Here is a 24,039-nt window from a genome sequence, read left to right as displayed (position 1 = left end):
TTTAATTAACATATGCTATTAGAGAAATGAAATAGCTGTCTTCATAACAATAAAAAAAGTGAAAGTGAAAGTTGCTCAGTCCTGTCTGACTCTGCGACCCATAGTCCATGGAATTTTCCAGGCCAGAATACTGGAGTGGGTAGCCTTTCCCTGTTCCAGGGGATCTTCCCAACCCAGGGATCAAACCTAGGTCTGCACTTCCACATCGCAAGTGGATTCTTTACCAGCTCAGCCACAAGGGAAGCCCAATAAGAAAAAAGGTTTGTCTAAAAGCTAAAAGACCCAAATCTGCGGCAAAATACAAAAAAGTTTTACATAAATTTAAGCATCTATGAACCCGTTAACTTATTTCTCACAAGGACCAGAATTTGCAAATTTGAAAACATATGTAAAGTTAGAGGGTGGGCAACGAGGACCTACTGTATAGCACAGGGAACTCCGCTCAATGTTACGTGGCAGCCTTGGATAGGAGCCAAGTATGGGGGAGAATGGGTACATGTGTATGTATGGCCGAGCCTTTTGATCACCTGAAACTATCACAATGCTGTTAACTGACTATACCGCAATACAAAAAAGAAAGAAAAAAGTTAGTGGGTGGAAGCCTGATTGTCTTCCTCTGTTTACATGTTCATCATTCTGCATTATATGAAATAATTTGTTAAAGCGTTTTCTAAACTTAGGAGGTACTGAACCAAAACCGAGAGTCACTGTCAAATTAACAGAAACGAAACCAAAGCCTCACAAGTTGTGATATAAAATGAGGTCTCTCCCTACAGTTGAACAGTGTTCATTTTAGACAGTTTCCCAGCAATATTAAGAACAAGCACTTTTCAACAAATTATACTGAAAATCCACACTTGGTTTTTAAGTTCTGTGGGATTATACATCAATAGCATTAAGTGCTTTGTGCTGTTTTTCAAGACTAATAAAACAGATTCCACTAAGCAACCAACACTCCTTCCATTATAATCTAGCAGTAAATATCAGTAAGCTGTTAACTGAAGATCAGTTTCTGGTAATACTCTAAGACAGATCAATGACACAAGGACAGGTCCTCAGTTATGTACTCATCAACACGTGCTTTTAAACCAAATAAATAATAGAGGTGTTTTAATATAGGTAAGCAATTTTTAGGCTGTACTTTAAAACATGTTTTCTATGTATTTTCTTTTGGGAAAATGCATTAAAACCAAACCACTTCTTATTACATGTTTCTAATCTTTATTTTTTAATTGCTAGACAAAGGGCTGAAACAAAATTTTAGAAGTTTAAATATTTCCTAATATTACATAAAGTTAATATAAATTAAAGTCACATAAAAGCAGCCATAAAGAAAAATAAAGCAAAAAAGTACTGACCTTCACAAACAGGAAAATCAGAAATTCCAGTAATACAACAATATATTTTAAACAGTAAAGTAAAACCTTACCTAATATAACACCCTGTGCACCTCTATAATAGCTGGGAGTTAATGTTCTGAACCTTTCTTGACCAGCAGTATCCTAAAAGTGACAATCAATTATTATTAAACAAAACACTGGATAAATAACAGATCTTCAAAATATTAATTTAAGAGTAGAAAGTTAACAGCATGGTTAAAACATCAAGCTTATTTAAAACTTAAAAATTTAAATAAGATGTGTTCTTTTACTGACAAATGCTACATAAAAATTAAATTAACAAGTACTGCCTCATCTCTAGGAAAAAATGTAACAAAGTTCAGATTTTCTACCACTTGGACTCAAGATTTTTATCACATATGAAAACCATTCACTGAAAGCCATTGTTCTCAACTCTGGCACAATAAAATTTCCTGGGAAATGAAAAAAACAGATAATGAGGTTCAATTCACAAAGATTCTGATTTAATATGGGCATGAGAGAAGCTTTAATAAGCTTCTCAGGTGATTCTAACATAGAGCCAAAGGTTGAGAACTACTGTTAAAGAATTACAGGGGTGTTTTATTTTAGGTAAGCAGTGTTTAGGTTGTACTTTTAAAAATATTTTCTAGGTCTCTTCCAGAAAAACGCATGAAAACCAAACCACTCCTTACGTTTCTGACTGGGGTATAAGGTAAGATGTACACTAGCTAGGGAATGGAAATTTCATACGGAAGGGAATTTTTCTGCTCAATGACTAGTTTAACCCCAGAGCCTGAGAAATTCTTGCCATAGGACAGTTGCTCAAATTTTGTTGGAAAAAAAAAAAAAAGAAAGAAAACTAATAACAAGCCTCTTCTGGGCCTGGTTCCTTCTGTTTTCCTTCTACCATCCTTGGACTGTGGCTTCAAGTCTACCTAAGATTATGCAAATATGCAGTCTGCAAACTGCTGCCTCAGCCCATCACCTGTTTCATTACATAAGCTTTTATTAAATAAAGTCTGACTGGAACATGGCCAGGCCCATTCACTTGTGTACTGCCACATGGACTGCCGTATGGTCCACCTTGGGGCTGGACTAAACATTTACTATCTTGCCTTCAAAGACAAAATCTGCAGTCTGCTAATGTAAAATGACCTGAAGAAAAATAAAGACACATCAAACATCAACAACTACCAGTCCTCTGACTGTGAGTGTGGGTTTAGCTATGGGGCAAGCATAGGCTCAGCTGGGTCAGGACTTACGATAACCATACAATAAATAGAAGTAGATCATTGCTTGCCTTCAAAACAGGAATTCGTAGTAAGAGTAATAACATCTTTGTAAGATAAAAGAAGCAAAGTTTATTATCTGTGGTTTTATTTTCTGATGGGAGAAGACAGAAGGGATATTAAAGACAGAAATGGACAGAGGAAATGGACAAAGCTGGAAAGGCTAAATAACAGAAACTGGGGAGCAGAAGAGCAGGAGGATGCAGAGAAGATGTGTACCACGCAGGTCCTGATGAACATGCCGCACCATCAGGGCAAGAGGAGCAGGGTGAGGCCCAGCTATTCTACTTGAGTAATCCCAGGAGGTGCATCCAACAGGGAGAGGAATTGATTTTATTTATATATGAATAAAACCACAGAAAAATGAGAGGAAACAACAGATTCATATATTTCTAACACTAACTGAGAAGGCCCTCCTATATATGACAGGACACCCAGAAGCATGAAGAAAATGACTGATTCAATCATGTGAAGATTAAAACCTTGGTATGACCTAAGAACCTCTCCCTAACACCACACTCACCCCCCTTTTGCCCCCGACACTCATCCTCAACAAGATTTGAAGGTAAATCACAAACTAGGGGAAAAAAATCTGTAGCATATAACAGAGTTAGTATCACACATACGAGAACATTAACAAATACTCATCTTAAGATTTTGAAGACAAATGACAGAGTGGAAAAAATGTGGCATATGACAAAAAGCTAGAAGTTTTATTGCATAAAGACTTTAATCATGAAGAAAATGAGCACAATATAAAAAGGCAAAGCATATTAAAGAAAATTCATTAAAATATAATCATATAGAAGAAAAAATCTCACTAATCAAAAGAAATGCACATATAAGTGAAAAACTATTACTCAGAGAGGCAAAAATGAGAAAGATTAACAATATATAGTACAGAAGACCTTCTTCCTAAATCTTAATGTTAAATCTTCACATTCTTTCAGCCAATAATTCACTAAGTATACATTGTAAAGTAACTGGACAAGTGCACAAAGATGTAAAAATTAGGAGGCTCACCAAGGCACTGATGATCTTTGTGAAAAACTATTAACACTGTAAATATCTTTCACTGAGGGTTGACTACATTATAGTCATAAGATGGATACAAATGGTCATTTTAACTGATGGACTTCTGTATTGACAGAGAACAATACAATGTGTGCATGGGGGGGGGCGGTGGGAGGGACAAGCAGGTGAAAGGATTAAAATACAATCCTTTCTTTTGGAAAATTGCTATGAACACATGTGTGACAATGTGAATGCGTCTAACCTATTTTATAGAATGTTCACTAAAATACACACGTTGACTAAAGATGAACTTTCTTCTCTATTAATTTTCTTTGGTTATCCTTTTTTATCAATAGAATGAGACTATATTATCCTCACAATCAGGAGAAGCCTCTCTTATTTAAAAAAGAGGGGTAAGCTTATGATAAAGATGTCACTTCAATAATACTTGCTAGCTAGTATTTTTATTGAACAGGAACTAGAAAGTAAATTAAAAACAAACAAAAAACCTCCTGTATGAAAGTAAGATCTCACAGCAACCATCAAACCTCAGATCCCACTCTAAACTGTGTATTTCTCAAAGGAGGAGCAAGGGCAGAAGAGTTTATAAATCAAGCAAGAAAAACATGGAAAATCAGGTTCCACTTCGGACAGAAAGGAGGCAGCATTCTTCAACATATATTTTACTATGGTCTAGTCCAACATTTTCCAAATTATTTTCTGTTAGGCATTACTGTACTGATTGATAGTAAGTATTTATTTAGGGGAATGGACTAACAAGCTACAATCATGTAAAATATTGTATCTTAGAAAGAAATTAATGGGAAAAAAAAAAGCCATAAGACACACAGTCATTTGGAATAAAATGCATGTTAGAAATAGTGTGCCATTTAGAGAATGCCATTAATATGAATGACATCATACAATGCATGAACACTTGCTGGTTCAATCTGTAACTGACACCAAGCCAGCATTTACTCTTTATCCACCATGATGAAGTATAACTCAACTTGACTGCAGACCAGTTCTAATGTGATTATCATGTTATAAAAATATACTGAGCTATTTAACTATAGCAGATGTGGGGATTTGATGAGTACATTTTTATACATTTTATATGTAACACATTTACTATATAAGCAATCACATTTAGATTGAGAGACAGGAAGGCGGGAGAGAGGAAGGAGCAGACAGATACAGACTGGGTGTCCTGGTGGTTCTGACAGCGAGTGCTACCATACTCAGCACTGCCAGGGAGAGGTCGACTTAGCAGAGAATGTGGACCAGAACAGCTGGGTTCACAGGCAAATGAAAAGCCAGTAAGTAAACACTGGGCATCAGTATTCAAAAAATCCAAAGTTGGCAAACTCAAGTGTTATAGAAATTTACACCAACAAACATGAAGAATCATGTTTTCTAAGTATTACTTCATTCCCTTCTCCGTAACAGCTGCCTTCAGCACTAGTTCAGTGTAACTTGTCTTTTTTAAAACTTCAGAGAAACACACTCAATAACAATGATTCTCTGCGGCAGATGACTTTTTAAAAAAATACTGCTTTCAAATATTCTGAAGAGGCTACATATTTTAAAAATCTGAGCAGGTGAAACAGGTCTCTGCCTAATTACAGAATTATAAAACATAACTACACTATTGTCTATCCAGTAATCAGCATCAAATCTCCCAAGTTATTTAATACAAATTGCTCATTCTCCTGTAGGACACTCTATACATCAATCTTTGCGTCTTTAAAAAGTACAAGTTTAATATTTATACAAAATACATTTTAAAAATTCTTACCCATATTGCAAGTTTTGCCTTATTTCCGTCCACTGAAATTGTTTTCACCTTAAAATCAACACCTTGAAAAAATGAAAAATTTTATAAGAATTCCAATAAACTTTAAAAATCAATTATCAAGAAAACCAAGAAAGAAAAAAGCCACTTTATTAAATGCCCAAATTCACATCCAAATTCTTAGTTATGGATGTGAAGATGAAAGGAAAAGTGTCACTGAAGTTTAGGAGCTTAGGATTTAATCAGGGAAATGAAAACCAAATGCTTGTAGAATTCATTCATCCACCAGTACTTCTTGAAAAACACTTAAAAAAAAAATTTCAGTGTAAGGTGGTGACTGACTGCGTATTAAAAGTCAAGAGCTAGAATTCACAGTGCTAATGCAGAGAAGCTCTCTGGCTGAGGGATGGATGAGGGCACTTTACCAGAGGTGCTCTAAGCTATCATTAAAGAGTGTTGTCCATAGCTGGCCAACACCCTAAATCAGATTCTGACTGTGGGCAACTTGGAAGATTGGTAAAATTATAAAAGAGCCACTCTCTCCTTGCCTTATGAATTCTTTGTCTTTTTGTCCTAAAGAAAAGTATTCACTTTATGTAACTTTATCAATAATCACTTGCTACTGTATGACTGCAAAAAGAGAATTTACATACAAAAACATTTATGCCCAATCCTTTAAGAATATTTGTAAGTGAAGAGGAGTGCTCAAGGAGCAATGAGAATCTACAAGCGCTGATTTATGTAAAGAGAAGACGAATTCCATAAGAAGTCATAAGGGTTTACTACAACAGCCCTGCAAAACCTCGCCCTTTCCAGAAAAAGGAGCTGACACATGCCATCTGGCTTAAATGAGCAGTGACTGCCCAGTGTCTTAACAGTATCAAAAATAATGAGAAGTCTCTCCCACTGGCCAGAGAAAACATTAACTCCAGACACTTGGAAAGAAACTTTCAAAAGATTTTAGCTTGTCACAATTCATTCAGGACAGCCACAACTAACATGATATATATACATGCTCATATACTAAATGCTTCCTAGAACATCCATCATCAATATGGAAATATATTAGTAATTCTTGGATGACTTCTGGTAATCCATTATATACACAAATGAGATAATAAAATGCATTTCAAAACATGCATTACACCAGGTCCTTCTGTTTGCCAGGGATTTTAAAACAACAGTTTGTGGTGTTTTGGGCTAAGGTGGTAAGGAAGTTGATAAAGACATGTTTAGAATGTCAGGCAACCATGAGTTAAAGGACAGTACTGACTGCAAAAGTCCAAGGATGTAGCCTAAATGTAGTTTCTTTGTAGCCGAACAAAAAAAATTTTATATGTTAAAAAATCTTGTGTCCACTAGGCCTATATAAAGCAATATGCCACACCATCTATATTAAAAATATGGAATTTTTACATTCTACTTATATTTGCTTTAAAAAAAAACACACAAAAACTTGAGAAAATGCAGACGAGGAAAATGGTTTTGACTTGGTCAAGGTACTAAATGAAGGCAATTGGTAGACATTTCATAGAGACAGCCTGTCATATATACTCTATAGTTAAATTCTCAAGGTTCTTCAAAGAAAATACAAAGAACTTATTTTCCCTTAAACACCTAAGACAACATGCCCAAGGGCAGACTGGCCTTTCTGCTAGCCTCCAGCTACATATTCTACCCAGGAAAAGATGGTCCAGTGTGCTTGTGCTCTCCTCCCTTCCCCCTTCCTCTTTCTTTTATACTTTCTTGCATATATTTCTTGGCAGTCTAATGACTGTCTCTGAATAACTGTCTCTAAATTACTCTTCTGACAGATTTGAAACCTACAGATAACACCCTCAGGAAACACTCCCCCTGGAGTCCCACCATCCAAGTTAAGAGATACACAGCCTGAAAGGGTACTTCATCTACACCCAGGACCTTCAGTTTCCATTTATCCTCCCTTGGTTCCTCTGCTGAATCTCGTGTGCAGACATTGACCCCTTTAGCTCTTACATGCTCAATCTGCTTCTTCACCATGTCTGGATCTTGTATTTTGCAAGTGGCTATTAATTTGCCTTTATTGGTGGCAGCAGTGGGAATCTTTCTGATAAATTTGATTTTGCCAACTTCTCACTGTATTTGATTAAACTATCTTTTCAACCTCATGTGGATGACAAACAAGGAGGTCATAAAAGAAGCAGACTATTTAGAAAAAATACTCCTTCCTGTCTCTCCTCCTCTACAGCGCTGAACACTTCTGTGAGCCAATATGCAGGGTTTCCCCCACAATAACCAATTCTTTGACTTTCCGGGGACACCAGATGTGTGTCCCACAATTCAATTCAGTTCTGACATCATCTTCCTGACATTAAAAGGCAGATCCCACAGGATAAAAGTGCAGTCCCACAAGACTGCCACACCCCATGTCAGATTCATGTCCAGGTTATTACCTGTGCTTCTGACCAACTGGCTATAAACCAGAGGTTTCCACTTAGATTAATTTAGATAGTGTCCAAAGTTGCTCAGTCGTGTCCGACTCTTTGCGACCCCATGGACTGTAGCCTATCAGGCTCCTCTGTCCATGGGATTTTTGAGGCAAGAGTGCTGGAGTGGATTGCCATTTCCTTCTCCAGGGGATCTTCCCAACCCAGGAATCGAACCCGGGTCTCCCGCATTGTAGGCAGACACTTTACTGTCTGAGCCACCAGGGAAGCCCCAATTTAGATAATAGTTAGATTAATTTGAGATAGTGGCTCAAAGAACTTAGAATACAGTCTACTGATTTACTAGATTATCATTCTATTAGAGAAGGACACAACCCAGGAACAGCAAGATGGCAGAGATGCACAGGGCACAGTGTGGGGAACTGGCAGAGCTCTCACGCCCTCTCCACGCATGTCATCCTCCCAGTATCTCCATGTGTTCTCCAACACAGAGCTCTCTGAATCCATGGGCTTTCTTATGGAGGCTTGGCTGGTTAAATCTTTTGCCTTTGATGATTAAACAAACAAAATCTCCAGCTCCTTTCCCCACCCCAGGAGTAAGGAAGGTAAACTAGAGCTAAAGTTCCAACCCTTTAATCACATGGTTGGTTCTCCTCTAGGCTGAGAGGCTTTCTAGAAGTCACATCAGTAATATAAATTCAGGTGTAGTTGAAAAAGGTGTGTTATGAAAATACAAAAAACATCCTGGGAATTCCCTAGCAGTGCAGAGATTAGGATTCAGTGCTTTCACTACTGGGGCCTGGGTTCACTTCCTGGTTGGGGAACTAAGATCCTATAAGCTGTGTGGTACAGCCAAAAAAAGAAAAAAAAAAGGAAAGAAAGAACAGATAAACAAAAGACATCTTTAATGATTCTTATCACGTAAGAAAATCCAAGGGTATAGCAGAAAGCAACACAACATTGTGAAGTAATTATTCTGCAATTAAAAATAGATTTAAATTGTAAAAAATTATAATAAAAAGGAAAATCCAGTAGTTTAGGAGTTCTGTGGCAAGAATCCAACATATATTTCTTAACATAAACTATAAAATCACAGAACTGTTGCTTCAGCTTTTCTCTAATTGTTCATTTGGGCTTGCATTTTAATACAATATTCAATTCTGTTCCTTTGCAGGAATCTTTCCTTAGGCACAGGCCTATTTTATGAAGGTTAAATTGGCTAAAATTAGGTAATATAATCAACAAACCCTTTGAAATAAGCAGTAAGTGAGACATGAACATTTAACAAAGGCATATTAACTGCACCACAAAGAAATACCAATGAATGGGAAACCAGAACACAACAATGGAATCATCTGCCTTACCAAAGATGAAAAAGCAATCAAGAGAAGCTGACTCAGAACTAGCAAAGATGTGAAAACTAGCAAAGAATATTAAAAACAATTATAACCATATACCACATGTTTAGAAAGTTAAGCAGACAAGAGCTAGATTTAAAAAAATCCAAAACAAACATCCAGAGACGAAAATGACAACATCTGAGGTTAAAAAAAGAATACACAGGATGAGATTAACAGCAGATTAAGGCAATGCAGAAAAAAACACAATTGAATACATAAGAAAACCCCATAGCTAACATCATACTCATTGATAAAGAACTGAAAGCTTTCCCTCTCAGATCAGAACAAGATTAAGAATGTCTACTCTTACCACTTCTATTCTCAGAATATTCTCTCCTAGCCAGAGCAATTAGGCAAGAAAAGGAAATAAAAGGTATCCAAATTGGGAATGAAGAAGTAAAATTATCTCTGTTCACAGACCATATGTAGACAACATTTCTTATATGTAGAAAACTCTAATGACTCTATTCCACACACATACAAAAATACTGTTATAACTATTAAGTGAATTTAGCAAAGTTACAGGATATAACACCAACATGCAAAAATGTACTGCATTTCCATATCCTAGTAATAAACAATCCAAAAATAAAATTTAAAAAATCATTTCATTTACAATAGCATCAAAAAATAAAATATTTTAAAAATAGATGACGATGATACTACTATTCAGGAATAAACCTAACCAAGGAGCTTAAATATTTATACACTGAAAACTTCAAAACACTGATGAAAGAAATTAAAGACACAAGTAAGTGAAAGAGATGTTGCGTTCATGAGTTGGAAGGCCTAATATTGTTAAGATAACAATAGTACCCAAAGTAATCTACAGATCCAACGCAATCCAATAAAAATTCTAACAGCATTTTTGCAGAATGGAAAAGCTGACATTCAAATTCATACAGAATTACAAGAGGCATTAAATAACAAACAGTACTGAAAAAAACTGAAGACTCGAACTTTACAACTTCAAAACTGACTCAAAACTACAATAACTAAAATAAACAGTGCCAGCATAAAGGACATTTAAACCAATGGAATAGAGAGGCCAGAAATAAACCATCAAATATACAGCCAATTGACTGTAAACAAGGAACCCAAGAACATTCAGTAGGGAAAGGACAGTTTTTTCTATAAATGGTGCTCAAAAAATTAGATGTTCACAAACAGAAGAATGAAGTTGGACCCTTACCTTACACCATATACAATTAGCACAAAATGTATCAAAGACTTAAATGTAAAACCTAGATCTTAAAAACGCTTAGAAAACATAGGAAAAATATTTTCATGACATGGGATTTGGTGATGATTTTTTTGGCTATCACACCAGGAAGACAGACAACAAAAGCAAAGCAGATAATCTGGATTTCATCAAAATTAAAAACTGATGTGCATTGAAGGACAACATCAAGGGGGTATGAACAAAAAATCTCACAAAATGGGAGTGGCCACAACTGGAGAGCCTGTGCTGCAACTAGAGAAGCCAGTGCACCGCAGCACTGAGCCTGCTTCCTCCAGAGCCCGCGCCCCGCAACGAGAGAGGCCCACACAATGCAACAAAGACCCAGTGCAGCCAAAAATTCTAAAAAGAGAGAGAGAACAAATACTTGAAAGCCAGAGAGTTGACTCACTGGAAAAGACTCTGATGCTGGGAGGGATTGGGGGCAGGAAGAGAAGGGGATGACAGAGGATGAGATGACTGGATGGCATCACTGACTCGATGGACGCGAGTTTGGGTGAACTCCAGGAGTTGGTGATGGACAGGGAGACCTGGCGTGCTGTGATTCATGGGGTCGCAAAAAGTCAGACATGACTGAGTGACTGAACTGAACTGTCTGATAAGGCATTAGTATTCTAATATGAAGAATGACTATAACTCAACAACAGAAAACCTGATTCAAAAACGGGTAAAGGATCTGAACAGACAATCCTTCAAATAATAAACACGAATGGCTAACAAGCACATTAAAAGATGCTCAACATCATTATCCATTAAGGAAATGCAAATTAAAACCACATTGAGACACTATCATAATGGATTAAAAACTATTATTAAAGAAAAAACAAAAAATAACAAGCATTGACAAGGACATAATTAGAATGCTTGTGCATTGCTGGTAGGGATGTAAAATGGTTCAGCCACTGTAAAAAATAGCCTGGTGGGTCGCAGAAAGCTAAAAATAGAATTACCATATAACATAGCAATTCTACTCTTAGGTACAGACCCAAAGAACTGACAACAGGAACTCAAACAGATACTTGTACAATGTTCACAGCAGCTGTTATTCACAAAAGGCTAAAAGTGGAAGCAATTCAAGAGTCCACAGAGAGATCAAAGGATAAACAAAATGTGGTATGTACATACAATGTAACATTATTAGTCATAAAATGGAATGAAATTCTGATATATGCTACAACACAGATGAACCTTAAACACATTATGCTAAGTGAAATAAGCCAGTTACAAAAGGACAAATACTGTATGAGTCTACAAATATTATGAGTCTAATACAAGGTTTCTATAGACTAGGCAAGTTCACAGAGACAGAAGGTAGAAAAGGTTACCAGGGACTGAGGGGAAACGTCAAGTGGGAGTTACTGCTTAACTGGCAGAGCTTCTACTTGAGGTGATGAAAAAGTTCTAGAAGTAGATAGTACTGATGGCTGCAAAACAACATGAACATACTCACTGCCACTGAACCGTACACTTAAAAATGGGTAAAAAAGTAAATTGAAATGTTATGCATAATTTTACCACAATAAAAAAACAGATTAACTAGAGAAGCCTAAACTATGAAAGAAATCGAATCTGTGGATAAAACCTTTCCAGGAGAAAACTTCAAGCCCCAAACAAATTTCACAAACATTTAAATAATAATCCATTATAAACAAACTCTTCCAGAAAACTGAAGAGGAATGAATATTTCCTTAATCTATGAATTCTAAATACCTAATACCAAAACCAGACAAAGACACTACAATTAAAGAAAACTAAAGATTAATATCCCTCATGAATATAAAGCCCTAAACAAAATTTCCTAAGTAATCCAAACATGTATAAAAGAACAATACACCAAAACAAAGAGATGTTACTTCAGAAATGAAAGGTTCACTCAACACTGAAAATAAGAAAAAAAAATCAATGTGGACTTTACTAAACTAAAAAAGAAACTTCATATGATCATCTCAAGAAATGTGGAAAATACATTTAACAAAATGCAACACTGTTCCTAACGAAAAGTAAAAGTGTTAGTCATTCAGTTGTGTCTGACTCTTAGCAACCCCATGGACTGAGGGTGCCAGGCTCCTCTGTCCATGGAATTCTCCAGGCCAAGAATACTGGAATGGGTAACCACTGCCTTCTCCATGGGATCTTCCTGACCCAGGGATCAAACCTAGGTTTCCTGCATTGTAGGTGGATTCTTTACTGTCTAAGCTACCAGAGAAGCCCGTTCCTAATGAAACCTCTCAGCAAATTAGAAATAGAAGGACATTTCCTCAACCTTATAAAGATGCTACCAGAAAACTACTAGAGGAGATCATCAGTGAATTTAGTAAAGTTGCAGATACATACACAAAAATTGCTAGCATTCCTATATACTAACAATGAAAGATAAGAATGACAGATTGAAGAAACAATCCTATTTACCATCAAAACAAAAAGAAAATAACTTAGGAATAAACCTCCCCAACAAAGGTCCGTCTAGTTAAGGCTATGGTTTTTCCAGTGGTCATGTACGGATGTGAGAGTTGGACTGTAAAGAGAGCTGAGTGTGGAAGAATTGATGCTTTTGAACTTGGACTGCAAGGAGATCCAACTAGTTCATCTAAAAGGAGCTCAGTCCCGGGTGTTCTTTGGAAGGACTGATGTTGAAGCTGAAACTCCAATACTTTGGCCACCTCATGCAAAGAGTTGACTCTTGAGAAGACCCTGATGCTAGGAAAGATTGAGGGCAGGAGGAGAAGGGGACAACAGAGGATGAGATGGTTAGATGGCATCACCGACTCAATAGACATGAGTTTGGGAAAACTCCAAGAGTTGGTGATGGACAGGGAGGCCTGGCGTGCTGCAGTTCATGGGGTCTCAAAGAGTCGGACACAACTGAGCGACTGAACTGAACTGAAACCTCCCCAAGGAAGCAAAAGAGCTGCACAAAGAAAACTGTAAGAAACTAGATGAAAGAAATCAAAGGTGACGCAAGTGTAGAGACATACCATGTTCGTGGACTGGAAGAATCAATGCTGTAAAAATAACTACACCACCCAAAGCAATATACCAAATCCAGAAATATATCAAACAAAGTAAGTAAAGACTTAACTAGGAAAGCAAGGACATTTCAGTATAAAATGGTCAGTCAACCCATAAGTCAGAGCTGAAAAGCACATGGGGGGAAAAAAATCACAACCTTTCCTAATAAAGCCTCTAAACAGACTGGAAAAAAAGAAACAATGTATATATGATGAAGACAATTTGACATTCTTCGAAATAACAAGATATCAGAGCCATATTTACTGCTTTACTCCATTTAAAATGTTTACCTAAATGAAATTATATGAAATAGAATAGTTCTTTTTTTGTTTAGGTTATATCACATTTCCAAGTATTTTAACAAGTTTATGTTATGGCATTAAACAAGATGTATTAGCTGCTTTCTATTTTCATTAAGTCATCTTTCTGTTATGTAAGCTCAAATGATAAAGTAACATGGGGATGGAGATTTTATATCTGCCCTTAGAAGCCAAAATGTGAAAGGGAAGTTGCTCTGCCGTGTTGGACTCTTTGCGACCCTGTGGACTGTAGCCTACTAGGCTCCTTTGTCCACAGGATTTTCCAGGCAAGAACACTGGAGTGGGTTGCCATTTCCTTCTCCAGGTGATCTTCCCGACCTAGGGATTGAACTTGGGTCTCCCGCATTGTAGGCAGATGCTTTACTGAGAAGCCAAAATGGGTATCTTTAAAAACCTACTAAGGAGGTAATAAGAATCACTGACCTACGTCAACCAACAACAACCAGAATTCGTCTAACTTTAGCTGAAATGCATCAACTCTCACAAAATAATTTAGCATTTGTAACAATTTTAAGTCTTACAAATTAAGAAGTAGTTTGTGAACCTGTCTTAAGTAGAGAACCAGTTCTAAATTTTATCTTTATTTGAAAGGTTTTACTTAAAGCACTTTTTGTATTCAAAGGTTTCTTTAGGAAGGGTAAATTAAAAACAAACAAACAAAATACATGAAGAAAATTGTGGCGTTTTACTCAGACTAGATCTAACATCCACGATTAAATTCAACCAACTGTATCTAATGGAGCTGATTAAGTACTTCAGATAAAGACATGATTAAGCATCATCTTATGGCCTGGCCATGGAAAAAAGAAAAATCTATTGCCCAACCCCACCCCCACCCCCCACCCCGCCCCTGGCCCAAAACATTCCCATGTAACAAAAGCCTGGTCAAAATATTCTTACAGTTTTGTCTGTGTGTGTGTTTATTTTTATGTTGGAAATGTTACCTTGGATTATATCATTAAATATTGGCTGTTTCATTATGTTTCTTCTTTAAGATGAAAATAGACTATGTAACAATCTTCTTTTGTGATTTCCATATTTTCTCACTTGAATTTAACATTCTTACTCATTTGGGTAAATTCTACCCACTCATCCATTTTTAGCTTATTGTTCTTTACTGTCTTTTCCACAGTCTCCACTGTCCCTTGTGAGCCTTCCAATTTCATCTTCACTTCAGCAATAGTTTTATCTTATTTTTCTTTCCACTCAGTCAGCTTACACTGCACTTTCTCATGTAGTCACACTGTCTCTTCCCTGACCTCATACCACTGTTTTGTGCTCTCACTGATAAATATTTCCATTAAGGGTCTTAAGTTCATGGCAAGATGTTGGGTCATTATTTTCATCTTCTTTACAGCAATATTTTTCTCTGATGAATATCCTTCACTTGTCCTTTGTTTTTTCATTCCTTTCGCCTTTTTCAATTTTTGAATGGCAGTAGCGGCCTTGAGCTGGATTCTTTTTGCCAAGTCATCACTGAAAGTGATGAGGTTTTCCTGGACAAGCTGTCTACAGGAAGCTAATACAGAAGGCCATAGTGGGATGAGTTCTGTACCAGAAAAATTTTGTTTTGATTCAGGGTTTTACATGAGAGTCAGTTAGCTATTTACTTCTCAACATCCAGAGGAGATAGAAGGCCTTAACATTAGTCAAAAGCATCACCTCTGCTTGTCTGTGTGACTCCTTGTTTGGTTTCATTTCCCAACTTCTCAAAATCAAACCAGCGGCAGGGAAACTCCTGCCATTGGCTTGAGAAGCCATCCTGCTTTTACAAAGGCTAACAGGTTTTGCACCTCAAGGTGGGCCTCTCAAACTCATGAAGCATCTCCTGCTGGCCCCAAGCTCTGCAGCCATGGCACCGGCCACTCTCTCCCACAGGCCGCCTGCCTGGTCTCCGCTGCTTCAGGCAGCCATTCCCGTTTTGTGGCTTAGTAGACCATGGGGTCTGTATTTTAGTTTTTCCCTCTTTGTTGTTAATAGCCAATTCCCAGAAAGCAGAAGAAAATGCCAACTTAACAGTACCATCTTCAAACCCCAAATCCAACAATTAACCTTAGTATTTCATACATGATAGAAACTTGAATGTCCCACTACATTACTGAAAGATAAAGGTGTGCTTTACTTACTATTACATTGTGAGGTAAAATTCTGACTCTCCACAAAATACTATTTTTCACATGGCCATTAACAACTGAGATCATTATTTTTATTTCAAAACCTCATGTGTATATTGGTTATAACCTAGGGCAGAAAATTATCTGATGCCAAAATGTAAAAGATTCTTTTCAAGACCCAGGGTTGACTGGGGGAACAAATTATGAATGTTCTCTCAGTGTGCTACAATCTTAGTATTTGTTTTTAAAGCAGAACCTCTTTAGTAATAAAGACAACAAATCATCTGTCAATCTGTAAGACCCCAATGACATTTGGGTTTGAAAGGAAGACAATTTATACTACGGGCTTCCCTGGCAGCGGTAAAAAATCTGCCTGCCAATGCAGGAAATGAGGATTCGAGCCCTGGAATAGGAAGAATCTCTGGACAAAGAATGGCAACCCACTCCAGTATTCTTGCCTGGGAAATCCCAAGCAGAAGACAGGCTATGGGGTCCATGGGGTCTCAGAGTCAGACATGACTTAGAGCTTAAATAACAAGTTTATATTATGTATAGGATCATTCCCTTAGTATTTAACTCTAGGCACATTTTTTTTTCCTGCCAGTTACTATTCTTCTACTCTCTGCTTATCCAATACCAGGTATGTTCTGAGTAAAATCAAGTTTTACTAATAGCTCATTTTTTAAAGAAGCAAATAATACATCAAAACCAAATTAAACAGATTTTGAACTAGTAGTGTTTTAAATGATTCCATTTTCATACATAACAGTAAATCTGTCAATGATAACATGTCATACAAAAGCGAAGTAACGCCTGATACAATGTATTAAATTTAGAGGCACCATGAGATCATATTGGCAGAAACGAAGAAGAGCCTTTCCTCTACTGTTGTTTAGTTACTAAGTCCTGTCCGACTCTTTGTGACCTCAAGGACTGTAGCCCGTCAGGCTTCTCTGTCCTCTACCATCTCTCGGAGTTTGCTCAGACTCACGTCCAAAGCTCTTCCTTGCAGAATTCTAAGTAAGAAATGTAAATGGAAAGATGGAATTTGAAAAACCATGGTTCAACCACCACCGGAGTTGGAATGACAGTGGACAGGAAGAGGCATGGCGCACTTCATCTAAGTAACCGAGTCCAATCACCACTAACGGCACCAACACACACCACTCTCTGAGAAGCACTGCTAAGAATTCCTGCCCAAAGTGCACAACCTGAGTCCAACCATGAGGACACATGGGCAACTGCAGTGGAAGCATATTCTACAGGACGACTGGCCTGCGCAGGCCCTTCAAAAATGCCAAGGCCACAAAGAGACAGAGAAAGAATGAAGAACCGTTCAGATTAAAAGAGACTAAGGAAAAATGACAGCAAAATTCAATGTAGGATCCTGGACTGGACTCTGGACCAGAAACAATTCTTTCCTTTGGTATATACGATATTAGTGGGACAACTGATAAAAATCTATCTGTATACAGGAGAACTGTATCCACGCTCATCAAGGAAATATACATTAAGGTACTTAGAGTTAAAGCCACTGAAGATACTGAATGTAATTTTCTCTCAAACAATTCAAAAAAAGCAAGAATACTGTGTATGTGCATGTGGAGAGAATGCTAAAGCATATGTGATAAATGTGAACATTTCGGGAATCTGATTAAGACACTTTCCCTAACTGTGATACAAGATCAGATCTTTACTACATTCTCATCAGATCATGAAATTCTACAGCTGGAAGAAAAATGTATTTTCTTGCCCAAATTACTCCCAACTTACAGATGAGGACAAGGAAGTTAATGACTTGCTCAAGGTGACAACGTTCAAGGCAGAGCCAAGATGCTCAAACTGCTGACTCAGCTCTTTCTACTACTGCCAGTTGTCTCTTGTACCTTTACATTGTCATCTACTCCCTAAACATGTGATACCAAATCATCTAGCTCTATCTTCTCATATATTCTAATAAGCTGGTGTGGCAAACCACTTTCAGGCAATCTAAACTTCAGTTTTTAAAAGGCATCTATGTGCACAGTCTTCAGTAACTAATATCAATAAATATGTTGCCAGAAACATGTTGGATACTATATGAAATGCTAAAAATACAAAACTAACACACTCTACTGTGAGCGACACAGCGAGGTCCATTATGACAGACACCACGTTTGTATCACTGATCACCCTAACCCACCTCTTAGGAGAGTGCCTGGCATACAATAAACATTCAAATGACTGTATGCTGCTAAATAAAAGACATCCCACAGCACAAGAATGGGTATAAAGATAATTATAACATCCTCAGTGTTAACAAAGAACCATAAGACAACAGCAAAGGAAGTTATATTTTTGCTTGATTAGATCTACAAAGATTTTGGAAACTGAATGACTACCAAAGGTAACATTGAAAGACAAGTAAGATTTTGACAGACATGGAAGCAGTGGGGTAGTGAGAGGATAGGTAGGGGGAGTTAGATAAAACAGCCTGAAGGCAGGAAAGTATTTGGCATTTCTACTAAATGTTTAAACATGGGCTTACCTATTGTTGCTGCAAGTTCTGGATCAAAAGTATCATCTGTGAACCTCAAGAGCAGGCTAAAAGAGATGTCAAAAAGACAGATTAGTAATTCAACTTTTCTTTCTAAACATTTGATAAATCTTCCTGATTGCTGTATTTTGTCACAAGTTAGACACAATTTCAAAGAGCTAATGTAGTCAGCTTCCAGAAACATGGCCTCATTGCAGGTATATTCAGAGGAATTAAATTACTGGAAAGGCAATTAAAGAATCCCCAAAGCAAAGTAGTTTACTAGAAAATTTATTTCCCATGCTCCATTTCCTAAGTGTGAACAGAGGTTTTTGTTTCTGTTTTATGTAACTGTACTGGTATGCCCTTCTGAGAAAATGGTATTAGCAAACATGTAACGCTTTAACTGACATGGACAAAAGAGGAAGAGGAAGTCTCTTGGAATGCAACAAATTAAATTTTTAAGAAATCTAATGTGTCATCCACTCCAAATTCAGGTAAAAACCGAAAGGTGTGAAGTGGAGCAATTTGAAACAAGTAGTCTGACTTTTACTGAAGTGGGAAGAAGAGATACAATAAAAGTAAGGGCTGAAGGTCACACACTGGCCAGAGTAGGTTTCCTCTGGCAATGCTGGGTAAGGTGCATGAAATCTAGTCAGCAATATTCAGCTACCAAAGGCTGTCAACGAAAGGAATGGCAGGAACTGCTCTATATTTTGAAAAGTTAATGCCAGCAAAAAAAGAGAAAAAACTAAGAAAATCAACAGAAGACAACTGCCATGATTATAGTAAGAGATAATGAAGGACTACACCTAGGAAATGGTAAAGAAAGGAAGGAATGCATGAAGTGAAAGGAAAAGATAATCACAAAAGTATTCTAAGATTTTCTCTTCCAGAATTATTTTATTTAATATAAGGCTGAATGTCAGTTATTACAAGTTCTTCAAAAATAAAACCTAAGTTTTTGTTAAAGCCCTTTCAGTTCATTTCAGTCGCTCAGTTGTGTCTGACTTTTTGCAACCCCATCAACCGCAGCATGCCAGGCCTCCCTGTCCATCACCAACTCCCGGAGTTCACCCAAACTCATGTCCATTGAGTTGGTGATGCCATCCAGCCATCTCATCCTCTGTCGTCCCCTTCTCTTCCTGCCCCCAATCCTTCCCAGCATCAGTCTTTTCCAAGGAGTCAACTCTTTGCATGAGGTGGCGAAAGTATTGGAGTTTCAGCTTTAGCATCAGTCCTTCCAAAGAACACCCAGGACTGATCTCCTTTAGGATGGACTGGTTGGATATCCTTGCTTTTAGATTTACAAAATTAATAAATCTCCCCTCACATTATCCCTAAGTAGGATGAGACCATTCTATTGACTTAATTGCATTAGTAAGATCAAGACAATAACTATCTTATGTCTGAATTGCAGGGGACAAAAAAATGTATGACTATTTCTATAGACTGTAATTATTGCTGCTAAAGACTTTTTTTTTTTGGTCCCCAGGGTATACTGCAAAACATAATGGCCCCTTGGCACTTCCAAACCTAGTGTCATTAATTCAGTTTGAAGAACTAACTCTCCCTTTCCCAGTTTTGCTTTCTGGTGATCACAAAACCAGCACGACAAAAGCAAAGTAAGACAAAAGCATCAAATTGGAGCTTTTTCTACTTAACATTAAACTACAACTAATTTTATTTAATTCCAACATGAATTAGGTGACAGCACTAATAAGAATCTTGAAAGACTACTCATAAAAATTTTCTTCTCTCCCCAACATTAAGCTTCAAATTAGGGAAGCCAAAAAATTTCAGTTACTCATAATTTAAGAATAGAAAAGTTGTGCATTATACTCATGTCACCAAAGAAAATATAACAAAAACGTAGACCCTTACCTAGCACTAGTAGTAATGATATCATAACAATAACATAAATGATAGCAACAGTATGGGCTATTATTCATTGAACTTGGACAACGAGCCAGATACTGAGCCTGGGGGTTTTCTTATATAATTACTAATCCTTAAAACATCACTTGTCATTAACGGTATTTTGTCAGGAAAGGCAAGAACGTAAAACAACAAATTTTAATACAGGCACTGAGGATAAGGCAGCAGATTTTAGCTACGGCTACACTGTCAGATGAAAATGTATCCTAAATTCTACATGTGGATTTTCTAGGTAGGGAGTCTATTTCTCTACTAGATTTTGAAAGGAGTCCACAACCCGAAAATGATTAAGCAACACTGTTCTAAAGCATGTATGGTCAAGCCTTCATTTTCAACGGTTAAGGAGCAAAATACTGAGCTGTAGATGGAAGGAGTAACTCCTGCTCTTCCACTTGGAAGAGACCAAATGTATAATTAATCAGTGCAATTATAACTAAGCTGCATTTCTCAGTTTACAAATGAAACTGGTCAAAAAGGACAGGGATGTAAGAGACACAGAAGGGACAGCAAAGTAAATAACAGGTCTCTATAATCCCTTCCAGTTCTGAAACACCTTGCTACTTCTTTACTTCACCATGCACTAGCCATGGAATCCAAGAATATTACACATTTAACACTAGATAGGTTTGAGAGATTTCTACTCCAACCTCACTTTTGAAACAAAGAGATGAAGGCCTAGAGTGTCTGAGTGTCACACACAAGGTCACACAAGTGGCAGCACCAGTTTCATCATTCTGATCTCCCGGCTGCTCTCACACGTTTATTAACTCTAAGCATAAAATAAACTGGAAAAATAACCCACTAGTTTGAATGCGTTAAGATCTCCTTTGTTGTGCAATGATTTCTCAACAACACACGTGATACCTCACTTTCATTAACTCTACATTTACAGAGAAATAGAAACTATTAGTTAGAACAATCCTCTAGGATTATATCGATGTCAAATGTTTTTGTACTAACTCACCTTAAAAAGCATGCTACACTAAATCGCTTCAGTCATGTCCAACTCTCGGCGACTTCATGGACTGTAGCCTGCCAGGCTCCTCTGTCCGTGGGATTCTCCAGGCAAGAATACCGGAGTGGGTTGCCATTTCCCTCTCGAGGGGATCTTCCCAACCCAGGAATCAAACCCAGGTCTCCTGCGTTGCACGCAGATTCTTTACTGACTGATCTATGAGGGGAGCCCAGGCTTCTAAAGAGTCATTTTATCTAGGAAGATAAGCGTTCCAAGTTTTTTCCCAGAGCATATCATGTCCACCAGTAATGTATATCCAGCTGGAAAGATAAGGTAACTTTCTCCCTAAGCGCAATCCCTTCTTCAAAGAGGTAAAGGTGTAAAATTTTGCAGTGAGCTTTTGAGGTGAGAAAAAGCTTGGAGCAGATAAGCTCCAAATAAATTTGTTTGCCAGGAGGGAACCAAGGAAACCAATAAACCCACTTAACAGATTTTACTCCAGAGAAAGAATATCAACTTTCACTGTGACTTAGCAACTACAGAACAATAACAACAATAGGAGTGTTTACTCTGGGCTTCCCTGGTGGCTCAGATGGTAAAGAATCCACCTGCAATGCAGGAGACATGGGTTCAATCCCTGGGTTTGGAAGATCACCTGGAGAAGTGAACAGTTACCCACTCCAGTCTTCTGGCCTGGAGAATTCCAAGGGACTGTATAGTCCATGGGGCTGCAAAGAGTGGAGCATGACAAAGCGAGCTTCACTCAATCATCCATCCAATACATTTAGAATAGGCACCAACCAACCATGTTTTGGGCTGAACCACACAAAACAACAACCAACCTGTCTTTTGACTTCAAACTCAGTAATTTCATATACCTTAACCTAAACGAGGGTCACATTTCAAGAAGAAAAAAAGGTCACGTGGCCAGGGAATTCCTAAGACAATGTTCACATATTACTTAACTTTTTAACTCTCACATATACTAGATAGTGATAATGAAAATGATATTAGCCCTTTAAATAACACATATACACACACAATCATACTATTTTTTTTTTAGTCCGCAGTGTTTCATTTCTTTATTCCTTGTTACATACAAATTACTCATTCCAATACACAAAGTACATCAAAAGAGGGAAACTATGAAAATATACTATCATGCTTTAAAAGTACATAAAGCTGCAGTACACATTACAGATTTCAAACGCTTAAATATCTTAAAAAAAAAAAAAAGATCTCACGAAGTAATTTGAAAGATAAGCTTATAAGGAGGCATAGCTAAAATATGCAATTGTTTACAGCTTCTGGAATTTGGATCTTATTTAAAGATCAAGGCAGCCCTGGGACACACCCTACTCATAATCGGATGACAAAGATAACTTCACCTGGAGAACTCTGCTCTAAGACCTGGATGAAATCACAGCTCTCTCCCAACACCCAGCAGGCTCCACGTCTTCCCTAATACTCAACCCTAACTACTGTCAACATCATTCTCCCTCTCTCCCGCAAAAACCGTCAAGAAATAAAAGACACATACTAACGTGTTTCGTTACCTCTATATGACGTGGCAGAGCAAGAAACAATTACACTGGATTCTCAAAAGTGGTCCATAGCTTAAGCGCCTGCATCTTAGACCAAAGTGAATTATTTAAGCAGTCAGACGACTGATGAGTTCTTTCACAGCTGACTCATTAAAAAAAAAAAAAAAAGAATAATTGGCTACGGGGTGCACCCAAATAGGCCAGGAATGTGACCTATGGCGTCACGAAACTTGCTGTGCAGAACTTCACGTATTTAGAGAAAGCCCGACAGAAATCCCACGATGGTCAAGTCACAAGCTCTCCGCTCGCGGGGTGACAGGTAGCTCGATCCCCGGGGCCGGGAGGCCTCTTCCCTCCGCTGGACTCGGGCCCCGACCCGCCCGCCACGCCCTAGGCGCCTCTGCGGCGGCGACCCGGCCGGCCCAGCGGCGCCCTCGGAATCGCTCTTCTCCCGGTGCGACAGCAGGGGACGCGATCCAGGGAACCAGGCCCGGCCGAGGCCGCGGGGCCGCGAGCCGAGTTCGCCCCGTCCAGGCCCGGCCCGCCGCCGTTTACCGTTCCCCCCGCGGCCCCAGGAAACAAGCCGCCACTGAGGAGGAAAGACCCCGCCACTGTCGTCACGGCCCGCAGACCCCTCTCACCTGGACTTGCCCACGCCGCTCTCGCCGATGATGAGGATCTTCAGAGTGGTCAGCACGTCCTCGTCCATCCTGACCCTGCTCCGCACCGCGAGCAGCTGGCCGCCCCTTCCGCTCCTCAGCCCTTCCCCCCCCGGGGCGAGCTGCCGCGCATGCGTCCCGCCCCGCCCGGGGCCACCTTCCTTTCACACCGGGTGTTTAGCTTTCGCAGGGGCCCGGGACGCCCCAGTTCCGCCTGGAGGTAGAGCTCTGCGTCTGCGTAAAACTCGGAGGTCCGGGCTTCCTTCCGGGGAGGGACCGTCTTCCCTTGCGCAAGCGCAGAGGGAGAGAGTCGGAATTCGGTTTCACGCACTTCTTAGAGTATTTCTCCTGCTTCAAGTTAACGTAACCGTCTTTTCCTGGTGCTTGGAAGAGGTGTGAGTTAGGGGCGTATAGTGCTCTTTTATTTCAGTAGCTGCTCAGAACAGCTGCACTGCAGTGG

General features: G+C 38.5%; 1 protein-coding gene across 1 annotated transcript in view; it reads right to left on the bottom strand.

The window, feature by feature from the left end:
* RAB18 (RAB18, member RAS oncogene family) overlaps nucleotides 1-23,815 on the bottom strand; it is a 29,967-nt gene extending 6,152 nt beyond the window's left edge. Inside the window, exons 1-4 of the mRNA XM_040248014.1 lie at nucleotides 23,562-23,815; nucleotides 18,496-18,551; nucleotides 5,463-5,524; nucleotides 1,430-1,502 (exon numbers count right to left, since the gene is read on the bottom strand). Coding sequence (XP_040103948.1) covers nucleotides 1,430-1,502; nucleotides 5,463-5,524; nucleotides 18,496-18,551; nucleotides 23,562-23,629 — 259 coding nt within the window. The 5' untranslated portion in view covers nucleotides 23,630-23,815. The remainder of the gene's footprint in view (nucleotides 1-1,429; nucleotides 1,503-5,462; nucleotides 5,525-18,495; nucleotides 18,552-23,561) is intronic.
* Nucleotides 23,816-24,039: the final 224 nt, after the last annotated feature.

The sequence above is a fragment of the Oryx dammah genome, unplaced genomic scaffold (assembly GCF_014754425.2).
Source record: "Oryx dammah isolate SB20612 unplaced genomic scaffold, SCBI_Odam_1.1 HiC_scaffold_10, whole genome shotgun sequence".
Taxonomy (NCBI): Eukaryota; Metazoa; Chordata; class Mammalia; order Artiodactyla; family Bovidae; genus Oryx; species Oryx dammah.
The sequence above is the reverse complement of the archived record's forward strand: the minus strand, read 5'-3'. Positions and strand labels throughout refer to the sequence as shown.